The sequence below is a fragment of the Octodon degus genome, unplaced genomic scaffold, assembly GCF_000260255.1.
Source record: "Octodon degus isolate 3935 unplaced genomic scaffold, OctDeg1.0 scaffold00002, whole genome shotgun sequence".
NCBI lineage: Eukaryota > Metazoa > Chordata > Mammalia > Rodentia > Octodontidae > Octodon > Octodon degus.
The window spans coordinates 34,686,647-34,703,367 of NW_004524578.1; the positions used below are offsets into that span (position 1 = coordinate 34,686,647).

The 16,721-nt window shown below is 35.1% G+C and overlaps 1 protein-coding gene across 1 annotated transcript in view; it reads right to left on the bottom strand.

Annotated features, from left to right (window-relative positions):
* Wdr70 (WD repeat domain 70) overlaps positions 1 to 16,721 on the bottom strand; it is a 304,681-nt gene that overhangs the window by 204,523 nt on the left and 83,437 nt on the right. The window contains exon 7 of the mRNA XM_004623536.2: positions 7,002 to 7,155. Within this exon, the coding sequence (XP_004623593.1) occupies positions 7,002 to 7,155 (154 nt within the window). The remainder of the gene's footprint in view (positions 1 to 7,001; positions 7,156 to 16,721) is intronic.

Here is a 16,721-nt window from a genome sequence, read left to right on the forward strand (position 1 = left end):
TGTTCTAATGGTGTTTGTAAGTAGGATCTCAAGTCCGCATCTTGTACAGCAATTAACCACTAAGAAGAATATATGCAGTGTATTATTTGTTGAAATTGTACTTCTGATTTGATTTGAAACTGTCTCATTGCTATCTGTTTATCAATAAAATTTTGAAAAAAAAATTCTTTAAAACAGGAATAAACAATTACATATTTTTAAGCAGAAATTTAGAAATCTAACTATATACAGTATTGCAGGACAGTCCTATGAAATTTTTTTCTTGTCTCTTGTTTTCATTTATTACCCTTTTAAAAAAAGAATTTTTAGTGAGTGACAGCTAACAGTATCTGATCTAATACTGCCCCATTAAGTATCTAATTCTGTACTAGGAAAATACCTTATGATTTGCAATACAAGGAACACTCCAATAATCCAAGATCCTCTGAAAACTTAGGTCTGACCCTGTCCTTGTTTCCCCAGTCTGACGCCCTACTTCCCCCTCTCATTCTCCTCCTCCACCAACTTCAGCTCCAGCTCTGCTGACATCACTGCTCACCTCTTCACTGAGGCAGTCTGCTTACTTCCCAGGTAGCTCCTAGTGTACCAGTTCCTTCCCTTCACTCTCAGACAGGGGAACTCCATGAACTATAGCTACACTGTTTCATCGTTGACCTCTTCCTATTCTTTGTTCAAACAGCAACCCAACATCTGACCCAGTCCATGCTGACCAGAAGGTAGGCCATAGAGAGCAAATCTTTTACTGGTATTTGATTAGAGTTGAAACAGCATGTTAGAATTTTTAAAATGTAATGCACTAAATGACCCCTATTATAGAAGATGTTCAGATAAAGAAACACTTACCTGTTGAACATTCAAAATAAGAAAACACACAAACAAGAGGCTAAATTGAAAAAATACATACATATACCTATCTGAAAGACTGAATGTTGTTTCTTGTTTGTAAAGACAGAACATGACAAAGGCGAAGGGAATGTTAAGTGCCCTATGTTAAAACAGTGACCAAAATTAGTCATAACAAAATGAAGTTCAAGTAAGGATTCTTAAATAGAGCTAAACAGATTCAGTAACATGACCAACAGTAGTGGAAAAAAATTTAAAGTGACACCTATTAAAGACCAGTAAGTGACTAAAACACTTTTCCTACAAATAAACTACTTTTTCTCTCCCCTTTTATCTAAATATAGACTGTCCTGGCAAGAGAAAAAAAGTTTTCCTTTATTTAAGTCTACAGAAAGAGAAAGAGAGAGAGAGAGAGAGAGAGAGAGAGAGAGAGAGAGAGAGAGAGACAGAGAGAGAGACAGAGAGAGAGACAGAGAGATAGACAGATATAGAGACAGAGACAGACAGACAGACAGACAGACAGACAGAGACAGAGAGACAGAAAGACAGAGACAGAGACAAGAGACAGAAAGACAAGATAGGCAGGCAGGGAGGCAGGCAGACACAGACATACACTAAACTATACTAAAAGTCCCAAGTTTTTGTCCCAGTGGTAGCAGCTGTAAAACTACCCTTCTAGAATGTCACTTGTGGTCACAGAATGGCCCACATTATGAAAGTACCAATGCTTTTGATATGGAGAGCTAACAGCCTATTCCTATGAAGAAATGAAATGCAGGAGGGACTTTACTGGGAACTCAGATCCCAAAGTTACTCTTGGCCAGAGCCCACTCGCAAGCTTTCAAGGATCACCAAACCTCTTATAATTGTCACAAACATCTGATGGGAGTACATTTTGCTAGAGAGTTTATTTAATTTAGGAATTGGTGTACTAGTTCTATAAAGGGTCAGACAGTGTTTAGTCTTTTGGAGTCACCTGATCTTTGCTGCAAATACTCAAGTCTACCACCGAAGTGCAAAAGGAACCACAAACAATAGTAAATTAATGGACAAGGCTGTGTTCCACTAAAATTTCTGATTACAAAAACAGGGGGGAAGCTGGGCATATAGCACACTAGTAGAGCACTTACCTAACAGGTGTAAGGCCCTGGGGTTCAATCTCCAGCAACCCCCAAAAAGGAGAAGAGTGGAGGAGTAGAAGCTTTACTTGGCCTGTACATTACAGTTTGCCAACTCCTCTTTTAATCTATCACATCTTAAGTCATTTCTTTCCGTGAACCAAGAAATATAAAGTCCAAGTTCTAATTTTTGAGAATTTGGGAAATTTTAATGTCATTTAACACATCAAAGAAGAAACTTCAGGGCTGGCCAGATAGACCAGTAGATTAAAGCACCTGTTTAGGCAGACACAGGGTCTGGGGGTTTGATCCCTGGGCCTGCTGAGCCAGCCCTGCCCCTGGGTCTCACTGAAACTGGTAGTGCGCACCTGTAATCCCAGCTCTTTGGAGGCTGTAAACAGAAGGATCACTATGAGTCCAATCAACATAGTAAGACCCTGTAGGCCCTGTACTAAATACAAAAAAAAAAAAAAAAAAAGAAAGAAAGAAAAAGAAACTTCACTCTTCTTTGACCTAGTCAATGCCATATTTCAGCAATTCTAACTATTAATAATTCTGCTGTCACTACAAATGGTTCCCTTTTTGAAATCATGAACTCTCAACATTTAATGAATTAAGAAGAATCTTATTATCAGACATGATCTAGGCAAGTCCAGGACATGCATGCTACAGTGGGCTTCTGTATTACTGAAAGCTCAAAAAGGTTCACCATCATGATAGACTCCAGATAGTCTATTTATTGGCTACATAACCACCTATCTTCCAAGTCCTTAATTTTTTTATTTTCAATATCCTAAACTTCAACTACTTTCTCAACATAATCTTGAGTGTCCTTGTGTTGGACCCACTTATAGAGGGTCCTGAATAAAACTCAAAACTAGCATATGAGTATTCAGAATAATTATCTCTATAAATTTACATTGTGCATAGTGTTTTGTGCTCATACAATTCTAATAATTTTCCCCTCAGAACCATCAACAGTGCTCTAAATTTGTGCAAACCCACTGAGAACCCCATTCCAAATTCTTCCAACAGAAAATCAGGAGATGACTGCCAAGAGCTGATGATACTTTCCATCTCCAATCTAAGGCCACTACCTGTAAGGAAATGAGCACAGGAGCCCATCCCTATCCTTTCTGTTTGCAAGACAAGATTATCCCTCCTCCTACCCAAAGCTAATCTTTATCTTCTGCTTTGTCAACTGCTACAACTAGACAAGCACTCTCACCACTGAGCTGCATTCCCAGCTCTAGATTAAGATTATGTTAAATCACTTCTTTTAGTACCCTATTCTTTGAGTTTTTTTCAGTGTAACTCTATAGGTCTTTTTATCAGAATCCCTGGGCAACTAAAATAAGAAGAGCATAGAGGCTGGGTGGAATGCACACATTTATAATCCCAGCAGCCAGGAGGCTGAGGCAGGAGAACTGCCTCAAATTTGAAGCCAGTCTTGGGTACACAGTGAGTCTAAGGCCAACCTGAACTGCACAGAGACACCACGTCTCAAAAAAAAAAAAAAAAAAAGTTAGATCCTGGCAAAAGCATACCTTTCCTTTCTTTATACTCTCATAGAACTGTTTATCATGAAAAAAAATTTTAAAAGAAACGAGATTTTAAAGCTTTCATATCAATTACAGTGATACATGCATGCCCATGTTTATAGCAGTGAAATTTATAATAGCTAAATCTTAGAAGTGGACTATATATATGTCAAAAAACAACCAGTATTTATACACAATGGAGTACTACTCTGCCATACAAAGATAAACTTGAGTCACTTGGAGGAAAGTGGATTTAATGTTAAAATAAATAAATCAAGGACACAAACTTAAATATTACCTAGAAACCCAAAACATACAGAGCAAGATAAAAGACAGATAATAGGAAAAAGTGAGAGAGACCTTTCACAAAGGGAAGGGGAACAAGAGATAGAAAGAGGTGTGTGAGGGGAAGGGAGAATGACTACAAAAAGAATTTGGGTGTTATACACATGTGCCAACTCTCAAGGAATATTATCATTATGTATTGCAAAGAAATACTTATAAAAATAAAATTAATAAAGCTTTCATTTCCAAAAATCAGCTGTTTAAACAAAGTTTGAGATTTTGAAGAGCTTTAAAAAATAAAAATAAAAACAGGAGCATCTTAGTTTAAAATAGGGAGAGTGATCTGAAGCCCCATATGATTTATTTTCTCAAAACATCTTTGGTAGAATATATAAGGCAATGATTTTAAAGAGACAAAAATAAATTCTAGTGGAATATTGTTTTGTAATTCTCAAGCTGGCACTGTAATTTAAGCATATATATTTATGTTTAATTATGTTTGAATAATGTTTCAATCATCCTACACATGTTATGCACTCAATAAATAATCTGTCACTTTTTTTGTGTGTGTGAGTCACAAAAGATTGTGACTCATGGAGTTAAGAGCTACTCAAATACAATTTAACCTGGAGCAGTATGCAACCTATTATACCAATTTAATCTAGTAGTTCAGGTAGAGCCCCGAAAATAGATTCTCCTTATTTATAGTAGCTATGGCCTATAAAATTCCATAGGTAGTCAATTAGCAAATGTATGGTTAGGTTCCTTTAAGCCTCTGGTCACATTTTCAATCAACACATAACTTTATGTCTGTTTGTGTTTAAGGATGCATTATATAATATATAGTTGATTCATTAATGCTGAACTGGCACCACAAGACATAGCTTAAGTCTAAATGAAGATTACCTAACATATGTATTTTCTCTGTAAGAAATATCACAAATTTTTTACCCTTAGGAATACTATGCAGCACTACACCAATTTAGCACTAGGACTAGGGGCCATTTTAAACAACAAAATCACCAACAAAAAAGCAAGAAATTAAAAATACAGCATGCAATAGCAATTTAAAATGCATTATAGTATGAGAGGTCAAACGGGATGATGAATTCAAATATTTGGCTATTCAGTTCAAACACATGTATATAAATGACCTTGAAAGTGTCCTGAGTATTGATTTGGAGGTTATTTATAAAAATATTAAGTTTATAAATATGGAACATGCAAATATAATGAGGATGGGATTTTCCTAGACAAATCTCATATAAGATTTTTTATCTTTTTTATTTTTTAAGGAGAATACAGAATAGCATTAAAACAAAAAATCACAAGTGATACAGAATTTCACTTAACAAAGTAATATGAATTTCACAGTATTTGCTGTAATGCACAGTATTGTCTTCCAATTAGTTGTTCATATTACCAGGTATATGCATGGAAAATTGGAAGAAAAAAGAAAGAAATGTGCAAGAAATTAAGAAGAGAAAAAGTACAAACAATTTAAAAAAGGAGACTAAACAAATTAAGAATTGTCTGCTCCTTTCCGTAGACCAGCAGAAATGCACAGTACAGTTGTCCAAACCATCCTGTTTACATAAATAGATATATCTCTTTACCCCACTCCTTCCTTCTCCTCAACTCAGTAACTCTTTCCTTTTGAATGAGTTCATTCCCTTTTCACAGTATCTATTATTCCCCTCAGACTCCATTTCCCCTTTCAGGTTCTCACACTAAGGACACAATATGACGTTTAGACATGTGAGTCTGATTTATTTCACTTAGGAGTATGTTCTCTAGTTGCATCCAACAAAAGACTCTATGATGTTTTACAACTGAATAATACTCCATCATGTAAAAATACCACATCTTCTTTATCCATTCTTCAATTGGTGGCCATCTGGGTTGTTTCATACAAGATTTTGATTTAGGCACAAAACATGAGAATTAATCTATAAAAAGATGGATGATAGGCAAGGAAAAAAATACAATAATACAGACTCAAAATTCTGCATCAACCATATCTACTTACACTTTAAAATATGTGTGTCAACTGCATTATCATTCCCAATCCATCACCCTTCCCTATATCTACAGGCTTCGCCCATGACAATGCTATTCCCTTCACCAAAGATCAAGATATATTTCTCTACTCTACTAATGTTGGCCATGACCAGGGGGTTTGATTTAGCTGATGCAATATTAGTGAATGTGATATAAGCAAAGACTTAAAAATGTACTTCCATAGTTGGAGTTTCCTTGACTTTCTGCCACCACTATGGGCAAATCATGCCTTCAAGTAATCTATCGGTCTAAGAAAGAACAAAGACGCATGGAACAGACCTATACATGCTACCTGCAGTCTACAGCCAAGCTCAGCCAAGAACAGCCAACCCACAGATATATTAGCAAGAATAAATAACTATTTCTCTACGACCTAAATTGTACAGTACTAGTATGGCTATAGTTAACTGATATTTCATATATTAATTTTAAAATATTGTTTTATTAAAAATTGTTATGCAAAAATGCTAAGACTCTCTTTCATTCTTGTCCTAAGTTATAAAACATAGCAGCTGTGTAGACTGTGTTTTTGAACCTGGCGTTATCATTATCTCCCACCCCACGCAATCTATAGTTGGACCTGTCACCCATTCATCCATGGTATAATCTGCCTCTCATTCCCCTAAACTGGGGCCAGCCCTACCATGCTGTGTAAGAACTGAAGCAACACATTAGGAAATCAACAGTTTACATGTTTGTTCTTCATGGAACCCAGCCACACATCTAGAAGTCAAACTCCATTACAACATCACACTCTGAGAAGCCTAAAACTAAACAAGTGGAAAGAGAAGATGAAATCAAGACTGAGAACAAGAGCAAAAGTGAGAGAATTCAAACACAGAAGGGCAGGCTGAGGGTAGGGAAGAGGTAAAGAGCAAGAGATGTCACAGGATATGCTCTCACTGTAACCATTTGAGTGGGCCACTTTTGGACCTAGTAACCTATTTGCTATAAATTCCACTGCCGTACCTGAAACTATATGAGGCCAAAGAACTTTCTGATCCATTCATATCATTGTAAGAATAATTCTTTATTGTTTTAGATATGCACTTTTACAAAGAATCATTACATAACTCAAGTTGCTAATAAACATACACCAAAATTGAATTTTTTTTCAAAATTGAATTTATTAAAATGTTCTTTTAAATCTTACCTTGGTGTTAGCCATGTCCACAATGTACTGGTCTCCCTTTATACATTCCATTACTTCAAAACCATCTCTGTCAATCACCTTGGCCTGTGAGCTTCCAGATACAACAAGAATCATGTCTCCAGTGTTACTGTACTGTAATGACTTGATTTGATGGCTGTACAAAAGAAAAAGAAAACAGTCTAGTGAGACACTAAGCACACTATTTACACTAAGTCCCCACCTTATGAATGAATTCTATTCCAAGAGAGCGTTCATAATTTGGATTCATTTGTAAGTGTGAAAAACTGAGTCTTGGACACCTTTGACACAAATATATAAAATAAAGCATAAAAAACCAAATACACAAATACTGTAAATAAACTATTTTTACTTTGAGAGTTACCATAAAACAGTGGCACAGTATAGTACTAGAAGTGGCACACAAAGGACTTCATGGAGTGACCTGATAAAAAGAGTTACTATTTGGAGAAGGGAAACTAAATGGAAGATGGTACATTAGCAGTAGGAGATAGAGAGCAAGGGAAAGGTGAAGGATCGTTAGCAATAGGAGATAGTGAGCAAGAGAGAATTTGGTCTACACCTGATGTCCATGACACAGGTTTTTTGATGGATTCAATTCTGAAATCTGGAATAAAAATGATGAAGTACGCCTGAGGAATGGCTCTTTTTTCCCTCATCATAGATAACTCTGTAGCACTAGATGGTATTCTGAAGGGATCCTGCAACCTTTGTGTATTGTACACTGGAGTCCAGAGCATCAAAAACTTAACAGTGCCTCTTCAAGTATAAAGCAAATCCCTTTGCCATTTCCTGGGTTGTGAATATCTATGGTTCTTCAGTTACATCTTTCTCTTGATCTTTGCATTGGGCCTGTAATTCCATCGGGTCTTCATTAAGAAGGTCCTCGTGCTGCACAGAAGGAATTTAGTGAAGTCATCCTCCCGTAGATCTAGTTCCAGCTTTTTGCTAAGGCCATTAAGTTGCTGAAGACCTCTTCAGACTCCTTAACCATCTTCTAAAATCTATGAACTTACTGAACTAACTGTGGACTCCATTTATGATGACAGCCAAAACCTCATGCCAAACAAATTTGGCTTTTTTTGTGGCCTTGTAGATGTTATAGTCATTTCAAAATTATTAAAAGGTTATTCTTGCTTCATCAATTGTCTTCACTGACTGACAAAAAGTATGAGGTAAATAGTATTTCTTGAAAGTCACAGTAACTCCTTGGTCCATATTTTAGATAAGCATGTGATAGCATCCACAGCATGTGATGACAGATGTACTACTTTGACATTGAAACAAAAATCATCCATGAATTAGGGGTGACCTGGTGCACTGTAAGGAAGCCATGAATGTTGAATGGGATACCTTTCTCCAAACAACATTTTTGTATTTCTGGGATAAAGTAGGGGAAAATCCAGTCCAGAGAAATGGCCTTCATAATACCCAGGGTTTGGAGTTGCTCTTCTACACAGTAGTCTATAGAGATCCCAATGCTATGCTTTTGAGGACTCTTGGGTTCTCTGAAAGGCAAGCTAAGAGAGACTTTGGTTTTATATCTCTGAAGGCACTGCTACCAAACAGCAGAGTAAGTCTGTCCTTTGCTGCTTTGAAGCCTGGTGTCAGATTATCCTCTTTACAGATGGCACTTAGTTCTGGCACCCTTTTCCAGTACAGTTGTCTCACAAAATAAAAGCTTGTTGGGGAAAATAAGCACCTTTATCAATAATTTCTCTAAGTGTTTCTGGAAATTTGGAGGCAGTTGTTATAACTGCAGTCACAGCCTTATCACTCACACTGGTACCTCAGTTTATGAACTTAATTTGTTTTATGATTTGGGTGAATACGGCTGAACTGTGTTCATGTGAGTAAAATGGTCATGGTTATGTTCATGATCCAATGTATAGTTTGAGAAAAGAAGTAAAATTTTGCTGAATGCTTTTGGTTGCAAACCAAACTGTTTGCAAACAGAAGTGTTTATGACTGAGGTATTACTGTACTTTTACCTTGTGAATGCTGGCTCTAGCCTGAATCTATTAAACCATCCACGGCTGTCAGGAAAAGATGCAACCTGTTCAGCCATGTTTTCTTCAAGTTTTCAAACAGGCTTATAGCTTTATCTTGAATAAACATTAATCTGAATGGGACGCGAAGGTAATGGTGAGCCTACATCCATACACTGAGAGGTTTCTCCGTCTATCACTGTACCATGCTTTTTCAATATTGTTGGCAACACTGGCATAGCAGACTACACATGCACCATGACACTGGCCTTCTTCTTTAGAACTGTTCTTCAGTAGAACTGTGCCAACTTTTGAACTATTCATCTTCTAAGAGCAAGTGAGTTTTACCAACTTTTTGCCCCTATCCAATCTGTACTATTTCTTTAGGTGAATAGGCCTGGAAGCAGTCTAATTAAACAAGTGTTACTTTGAGGCTGTGAAAAATCTAATATTTCAATATATCTTCAACAATGATCATGTGATACCAAGTCATCTGAAATTAACAGGTAAAGCTGTCTTTGTTGCCTACTTTTTGTGTTGCTGTTGTGTTGTCTACTTTTATAATTAAATAAGATGCTAAATTTCAGTTATAAGTTAGTAAAAAGCAAAATATTTTACCTAGTTTCACAGAAATTGGGAGACCTACTTGCTTAAATTATGAGCCATGGAGTTTAAAATAGCTATGAATTAAAAGTTAAATGATAAGGTTTATATAACTTATACCCAGTACTACATATCATTAAAAATGTGCATTTTGAAATGGAAAATAACTGATATTTAGAACTAATGAATGGGAGTTTAATAACAGAGAATTAGGTTGGAAAAAAATTGGGGACTGAAACATAGTAAGAAAAAATTGAAAAAGCAAAAAAACAAACAAACATAAAACACAAGTAAAATATGACAAAAATTGGCCTCACATTGGAATTTTTTTGAACTGTCTCATTGATACTTATTTCTCAGTAAGATTATGGGGAAAAAAAGGTATGTGACACAATTTTACATTAAGGCCCCCAAAGTTCACCAAAAAGGATAAGTGAGATACTATCATATTTTACAGTATAATTTAATCCCTAAATGCTAGAAAGTTCTCAAAATGAATCAAGAAAGCAAATTACATATTTTTTTAATGTTTTGATTGTTTTGGTATTTAAATCTGTATAATTTACTTTTTAAGAATTATGTAAGAATTTGTATTTACCAACAACTAAATTCAATGTGTATACGTTCACCAGAGATTATTTTATATTACATGGTAAATTTTTACTGAATTTTTAAAATTTTCTTTTATTTTGAAGAGTAAAAAGAAACAAAAACAAAAACAGGATAACATACAATTATACATTAAAAATAAGAACAGCTAATTAACTATGGTTGTTATATTATCTATTTTTATTGTCAAGTCTGTTGCTCAGATTGAGATACAGTTATACAAAATTAGACAAATATTACTCAGCTATAAAGAAAACCTTGAAGCCTTTACAGGTAAGTGGATGCAACTAGAAGCAATACTCATAAGTGAAATAATTAGACCCCACATGTATAAATATTGTATTGTCTCCTTAATGTAAGAAACTGAAAGAAGAAATAAAACCTGAAAGGTATACTAGATACAGTAAAACAGAAATAAACTCAATTTAAAGATTAAACAATGAAGATGAGAAAAAGGAGACAAGATAGTGAAAAAGGAAGGGGGAAAAACATACAAGTATAATACAGGATGGCTGAGAGGACTGTACTAATAATCTCCATCAGTTTTTTGAAAACAGCAGCTAATGTTCAGAAATTTCACCTTGACTAACTCTGTACACTGTTATCTGTGATCCAAGCAAAACAACATCAAGAACAGAAACATATAATACAAAAACCATGCTTGAATACCTTCTCATCTTGATCTTCTAAATGTATGCCATTTCTAATGTCTTATCAATTATATAAATATAAATATAAATATAAATATACTCTTTTTAAAGTAATTTTTTAAAAGTAAAAAAAAGACAAGATAAAAACTAGGTTTCTTGAAAGCAAGTGACAACAATCAAATATCTGAACTTTTACTCATTACAAAAATAATTTAACCATACATGTATAAGCAAAAGAATGTTCATTACAAGAACAGGAAACAGACATTACCAAATACTGAGAAGCACAAGAGTCCAGAAATGAAAGCTATTTGCCAAGCAGCAATTAGCAGAAAAAAGTGGTTTACTTAGAAAGTATTTATTTACTTAGAGCTTTGTTTAAAGGTCAAAGAGGTTATAGGGAACACTTGGAAGAACTATTCAAGCTATGCCTCACAAAGAAGTCTTCTTTATTCGGTAGCTTTAGTAATAGGACAACTGCTCTGATGACCCAAGGAAAACTCCAGCAACTACCCTTTAGTGTCTGTTGCTCCCAACTCTGCTTTGTCATTATATGACTCAAATATTCTGTCTCCACTTATACTACGTCCAGTTAATTTTTCTCTACTCCCACTGTTGATTTAAGCTTTCTGATGCTTGTGGCTTCAATTCCATGAGAGTTACTCAGGCTCTCTGTCTTTTCTCTTTGCTCCCACTGCTGTCCGCTTCCTCACCAATGTACTGCACATTCAAAACATTCTCAATCATGACAAAATGTGGGAGATGAGAGTTAGGAAAGGCAAACATTTGGGGATTTTTGTTTATTTGCATGTTCTGTTTTTTAATACTTGAAGGATAATATCAAAAGACAGGGTTTTGAGGGAGACAGAGCCAACTGCCACCCCAGTTACCACCATATGGTATGAATGAAACATAAATGAGTGCCAGCGAGATAGTTCAGTAGACTAAGCACCTGCTTAGACAAGCACAAGGACCAGGGTTCGATCCCCAGTACCACATGCCATTCTAGCCACCACAACCAGGTGTGGTAGAATGCTCCTGTAATCCCAGCGCTGGGAAGGCTGAGACAGGAGGATCACAATGAGTCCAAGCTGCATAGTGAGACCCTGTACCAAATAAATAAATGGTTAATTTTTTTTTTCTAAAGGAGGAAGATGACAGCCCTACAGAAAACCCACTACTATTATGGACTAATAGACTATACTGGAATATTTTGCTGAATTTATGCACCCACAATATTTAAATAACAATGAAATACCCTTCTCTGACAAAACTAAACCAAAAAAGGGGATACAAATGAAGGACCATTTTATATCTGGATATTCAACATAGTTAGGATAGACATACAGCTACATTCTCTTAATTCAATGAATAGAAAGATTTGTTCTAACAGTGTTTGTGGACAGGATATCATGTCTGCATCTTATACAATGAATAACCACCACAAAGACAACAATACCCAATGTATTAATTATTGAAACTGTCCTACTAATCGGTTTTGAAACTGTCCCACTGCTATTTGTTTCTCAATAAAATTATTTTTAAAAAACAAAACAAAATAAAATAAAGGAGGAAGAGAGAATAGAGCTGCTTATCTTCCTGTCTCCTGGATATGGAGCAAAAGCATCATCCTCTGCAAACAAGAAAGCAGGCATTTATGAAGACACAATGTCGAAGCATTTTGACTTTCAATTTTCAATCTCTAGAAGTGTGGGAAATACAGAGCACTGGCAGAGAAGAATTAACTTTGAAGGAACTTGCGATGTTCACAACAGTAAACAAATGGCTTCAACTCAGAGTCACAAATCCATTAACACATAACAGGAGACTAAGGCTGTTCTTAGAAGTGTTACCACAAAATACCAACTTCTCCCTAGCTATGAGTCCTAGATGATGGGCTTCACATTATTTGAAAATAAAGTAGTTGTAAAAATGTTATTTAATGCAACCACCTACCTCAACTGTCTTAGTTTATTGGTATAATTTAGACATACATAATGATCACATTTATCATAAAAAATGTGTACTTGTACACCATATATCTTGATTCATCTTTCCTCATTCCCCGACCTGCCCAGAACTTCTCTTCTTGCTCTTATTTACAAAAGCTTTACTTCAAATTTCTTTTTCTCTTTGCCTTTCTTCCTTTCCTTCTCCCTAGTTCCCCTTCCTCCCATTCCCATTCCTATTTGAATAATTTCTTCCTATTTTGCAATACCTACTATACATTTATCTACTATACTACCACTAAGTCACAGTAGAGAAAACACTGGGATATTTACAAAGGTACGTAAAATTCACTTAAGAGTATGGTCTTAAGGTGCATCCATTAGCTAGAAATGTCTCAAGTTTAATCCTTCTTTATGGCAGAGTAGTACTCCATTGTATAAGAAAATCTTTACCCATTCATCAGTTGATGGGCACTGGGGCTGTTGCCAAGATTTAGCTATTATACACTGTGCTGCTATAAATGTAGGTGCGCATATATCACTGTGGTATGATGCTTTTAACTTTTTCAGGGCGATACAAGAAGGGAAACAGAATGGGACCTCCAGTTATAGATTTTGAGGAATCTCTACACTGATTTCCACAGTGATTGCACTACTTCCACCAACAGCAGAGAGGGGTTCTTTTTTTCCCTATAACCCCAGCAGAAATTTGTTATTGGCTAATTTCTTAATAAAAGCTATTCTTTCTGGAGTAAGGTGAAATCTCAGTATTGTTTTAATGTGCAGCTCTCAAAAGACCAGTGATGGTGAATATTTTTTCATGTATTTATTTGCTATTTGTACTCCTTCATTTGAGAGTATGTATTCACCTCAGATGCCCATTTGGGATTGGGTCTTTAACTTGGTAATGCATGATTTTTTATTTTTCAGTTCTTTACATAGTCTGGACATTAATCTTCTGTCTGAGGAACAACTGGAAAAAATTTTCCCTACTCTATGGACTTTCTCTTCAATATACTGACAAAAGGTTTTGCTATTTAAAAAACTTTTAATAAGATGAAATTCCAGTCATTGATTCTTTGTAATATTTGCCATGCAACCGGGGTTTTGTTCATGAAGTGTCTGCCTACATTTATGCCTTCAAGAGTTCTACCTATTCACTCTTCCAGCAGATTTACTGTTTCTGTTTTAATATTTAGATCTTTGATCCATTTTGATTTAAGTTTAGTGCATGGTAAAAAAAAAAAAAAAAAAATGGGTCTCTTTTTAGTCTTCAGAGTGTGGGAAGCCAGTTTTCTCAGGACCATTCATTAAACATGTTATCTTTCTTCCCACGAATGTAATTAGCCCCTTGGTCAAAGATGAGGTGGTTGAATATGTTTGGAGTTGCTTCTAAATCTTCTAATCTGTTTTAAAGATCCGTGTGTGTGTGTGTGTGTGTGTGTGTGTGTGTGTGTGTTTCTATTTGTTTCTGTTTTTTGTTTTGTTTTGTGTATGTTTGCCAGTACAATGCTGTTTTTATCACAGTGTTTCTGTGGTATAATTTCAAGTCAGGGATTGTGAAGCTTCTTGCTTTGCCTTTGTTGTCCAAAATTGTTTTGGCTATACAAGGTCTCCTCTACTTCCAAATGAATTGGCATGTTTTCTTTAGTTCTGTGAGGTATGCTAATGGTATTTTGCTTGGGATTACATTAAATCTGTGTAACAATTTTAGAAGTATGGCCATTTTCACAATGTTGGTTTTCCTACCCAAGAGCAAGGGATGTCTTGCCATTTTCTCAACCTCTTTGATGTCCTTTATCAAAGTACTACAGAGTATTACATTTTTCAATGTAAAGACCTTTAAGTTTCTTTATTAGATTGATCTAAGTATTTCACTTTGGGGGGATGGTATTGTGAAAGGTGTTGTTACCCTACTTTCTCTTTCAGTGACTTTGTATAGAAAGGAAGGCTATTGCTTTTTAAGTGTTACTTTTGTCACTGAATTTGGTTATTAAATCTAGAGCTCTTTTCATGGAGTTTTAGGGGTCTTCTTTGTAGAGTACCATGTCATCTGTAAATAATGATAAGTTTACTTCTTCCTTTCTATCCTTATTGCTTTTGTATTTTTTTAATTGCTCTGGCTAATTTTCCAGAACTATATGGAGTAAGAGTGGTGACAGTGGACATCCTCCTCTTGTTCCTGTTTTTAGAATGAAGTTTTCAATTTTATCGTTACTATGATGTTGACTGTTGGCTTGTCATAGTTGGCTTTTATCAGATTGAGATAAAAGACTATTGATTCCAATTTCTCTAGAGTTTTTAATCATGAAAGGGTGTTCAACTTTGTGAACTGCTTTTATGCAACTACTGAGATATTAATGTGGTTTTTGTCATTGATTCTGTTACATTTCTTGATTTGCGTGTGTTGAACCATTCCTACATCCCTGGAATGAATCCTACTTGGTCATGGTGTTTCTTGATTACTTGCTGCATTATTTTAGCTAGTGTCTTGCTGAGGGTTTTTAAGTCTATGTTTTTACATCGATGTTCATTAGGGAGATTGGCCTGTAAATTCTCTTTTTATGATTGGATGCTTCTATGGTTTTGATATCAGGGTAATACTTACATCCAGGAATAACTTTAGAAGTGTTGCTTTCCTTTCAATTTCATTAAACAGTTTGAGAAGTGGTAGTGTTAGGTCTTCTCTAAATTTCTTATAGAATGCAACAATGAATCTGTCAGTACCTGGGCTTTTCTTTGCTGAGAAGTTTCTAATTAAATTTTCAATTTCACTGGCTGATAATGGGTTTTTTAGATTTTTTTTTTTATCTTTTTTAATGAGCTTTGCCAGTTCATATGTTTCTAAAAATCTGTTCATTTCTTTTGTGTTTTCCCTCTTATAGAATAAAAGTGCTCAATGTAGGTGTAGATGATCTTCTGGGTTTCGGCAGGATCCACTGTGATTTCACTGTTTGGATTATTAATAGCATGGATCTCAGTTTTGTCTTTCTTTCTTTTTGATAATGTTGGCTAAGAGTTTGTCCATTTTATTCAGTCTTTGAAAGATACAACTCTTTGATTGACTCCATATTGTTTTCTTAGTCTCCAATGCATTAAATTCTACTTTAATCTTTATAATTTTCTTCCTTGTATGAACTTCGATTTTCTTTTTCTAGAAGCTTCAGGTTCAACATTAGGTTGTTTAACAGAGTGGTGTTACAGCAGTGAGAATTCATCAATATTAATTTCCCTCGTATGACTGCTTTCATCAGGTTAAATAAGTTCTGGTATGGTGTATCTGCATTATCATTTAATTGTGGAAACTTTAATTTATTCTTTAATTTTATCTGTGACTCATTGGTTGTTCAGTAGGGTGTCATTTAATTTTCACGTGTTTATGAAATTTTTGTGGGGTTTTTTCCCATTGATTTCCAAATTAATTACATTATGGTCTGATAGTATACATGAGATCATTTCAATTCTTTGGATTAATTTAAGCATGTTTATGAGCTAGTGTGTTGCCTATTTTGGAGAATGTCCTGTTTGAAGTGAGAAGAATGTGTATTCTGGTGTTGTGAGGTGAACACTCCAGTCAGTACAAAGTCCATCTGTTAACAGGTTTAGTTCAGTTCTGATATTTCTTTGTTAATTTTTCTCTATTTGATCTGTCTATTTGTGACAGTGGTTTCTTTATTTTTTTTATGTTGTTTTTATTTTTTGCCGTAATTTTATTGAGAATCAAATAGCAATGAGACAGTTTCAAACCAAATTAGTAGGACAGTTTCAATAGTTAACACATTGCATAGTGGTTAATTACTGTACAAGATGCGGACATAATATCCTATTTACAAACACCATTACAACAAATCCCTCTATTCATTAAGAGAATGTAACTATATATCTATTCTAACCACTTTGAAT